General features: G+C 46.5%; 1 protein-coding gene across 1 annotated transcript in view; it reads left to right on the top strand.

Moving 5' to 3' along the window:
* ROPN1 (rhophilin associated tail protein 1) overlaps positions 1–417 on the top strand; it is a 17,267-nt gene extending 16,850 nt beyond the window's left edge. The window contains exon 5 of the mRNA XM_004712245.4: positions 295–417. Coding sequence (XP_004712302.1) covers positions 295–361 — 67 coding nt within the window. The 3' untranslated portion in view covers positions 362–417. The remainder of the gene's footprint in view (positions 1–294) is intronic.
* The last annotated feature ends 1,478 nt before the right edge of the window (positions 418–1,895 follow it).

The raw sequence follows: 1,895 nt of genomic DNA, 5'->3' as shown, positions 1-1,895 counted from the left end.
ATGTGATTATCGGCCAGGCTGGCACAATTAACTAACTCACTCGGGAACCTGTTAGAAACGTCAAATCGAACCAGAAGCTCCAGGTTGGCACTCAAACCTGTCTTGGCTAGTTCCGGTGACTGAACTCTCAAGACTAACAACTAGTAGGGAACAGAGGAGAAGAAGGGTTCCGAGCAGGAGAGGCTGCTGAGGGCAGCAGCAGGCTATGGAGTGAGAGAGTTGTTTCTGTGTTGTCTTCCTTCAGCTCAATCTCCTTCCGTGGACTAACCCTGCACACGCCTTCTCTCCACACAGAATCGGTCCTGACGGTTTAATCAAGGTGAACGACTTTACCCAAAACCCCAGGGTTCGGCTGGAGTAGAAGCACAGTCTGGCGATTTTAAAGGGAGATACAGAGATGATTGTGCTTCAGAATGACTGAACCCCAGACACCATCCAATGCCAATTTTTGTGTACAACAGGTGCACACTAATAAACAATTAGGCAAACATACTGAATCAGAAATGTGTGGGATGAAGCGGCCAAGTTGTTGGAACCGAACACCTATCGTAAGAGGCTAGGAGTATGCGTCCCACACGGGCACTGAGTCGAAAAAGTGGCTGGTGGGGAAAGCCGGGCTGTCAGATTTCAAAGTAGAATGTTAAGGGGACACACGCTGATATTTTGTGATGAAACCAAACCCAACTCCCTGACATCAGGTCGATGCCGACTCATAGTGACCCTGTAGGACAGGGTAGAACTGCCCCTGTGGGTCTCTGAGACTGTCACTCTTCACAGGAGGAGAAAGCCGTAGTTTGTCCCTCTGAGCAGCTGGTGGTTTTGAACTGCTGACCTTGTAGTTAGCAGCCCAACTAGTAACCATTATGTCACCAGGCCTCCTTAGGCTTAAAATGAGATGAGATCAATCCCCGTTTTTACTGGTTCATGTCTCCATTTGTTGGTTTGTGTGTGTGTGTGTGTGTGTGTGTTATTGTTTGAAGTGAACGTGTTTGTTGCAAGACTCCAAGTCCACCTGCCTCCTTTTTGCTATAAGCCACTCAGACCCCTGTGTAGGTTTGAGGGCTAAGGAACCTGGAGGGCATTTGTTGGTTTTAGACTATAGGCAGTCCCGGGATTAGGGATGAACTCTGGGGCTCCTAAATTGGTCTTTCCATTGAAATTGTACAGAAATTGAAACAGGTGTGGTTTGTAGCTAACCTCGGCCAGGCACGTGTTTGTCTTAGTATATGGAATGGAATGTCCCTTTCTATGCATCAGAAGACATACTTCCAGATACATGAAAACATCTTTCATGTGAGAATGCAGTATTAATAATAATAATGTTTGGATGCCCATCACAAAATCGTTACCATTTGTTAGGACGTAGCACTGTAGGTGTCTCCAGTTGTTCCTATAGATAGGTTTTTTTTGTACGTAGGTCAGATGCTCATCGCTCCAGGGCTGCCCTGAAGTCACTCCCTCTCTCAGTCTGTTAGTTATAGGCCAGGAGTCCCAAAGGTGAATGCACTAGCTACTCACGGGAAGACTGGGAGTGCGAGCCACCAAGGAATGCCTCCAAAGAAAAGTCTGGTGATCTTCTTCCAAAACCTCAGTCATGTGAAAATCCTGTGGAAGCCCGGTTCTACTCTGACCCACATGGGGCTGACATGGTAACAAGAATAGGACTGCTACATAGAACATTGGATGCCCACTTATATGGAATTTCAGGTAAACTAGGTGTATTAGTGTGGGTACTTTAGAGAAACAAATCCACAGAAACTCATGTAAAAGAGAGAGTTTTATATAAAGGTTAAGTGCGCATCAAGAAAACATCCCAACCCAGTGCTGCCCAAGCCCACAAGTCCAGCATTATTACCCCATATGTCCAACACCAATCCACAAAGTCCTCCTCCATC

Source organism: Echinops telfairi, unplaced genomic scaffold (genome assembly GCF_000313985.2).
Source record: "Echinops telfairi isolate 266 unplaced genomic scaffold, ASM31398v2 ScPeMD7_17;HRSCAF=63, whole genome shotgun sequence".
Classification (NCBI taxonomy): domain Eukaryota; kingdom Metazoa; phylum Chordata; class Mammalia; order Afrosoricida; family Tenrecidae; genus Echinops; species Echinops telfairi.
The sequence above is the reverse complement of the archived record's forward strand: the minus strand, read 5'-3'. Positions and strand labels throughout refer to the sequence as shown.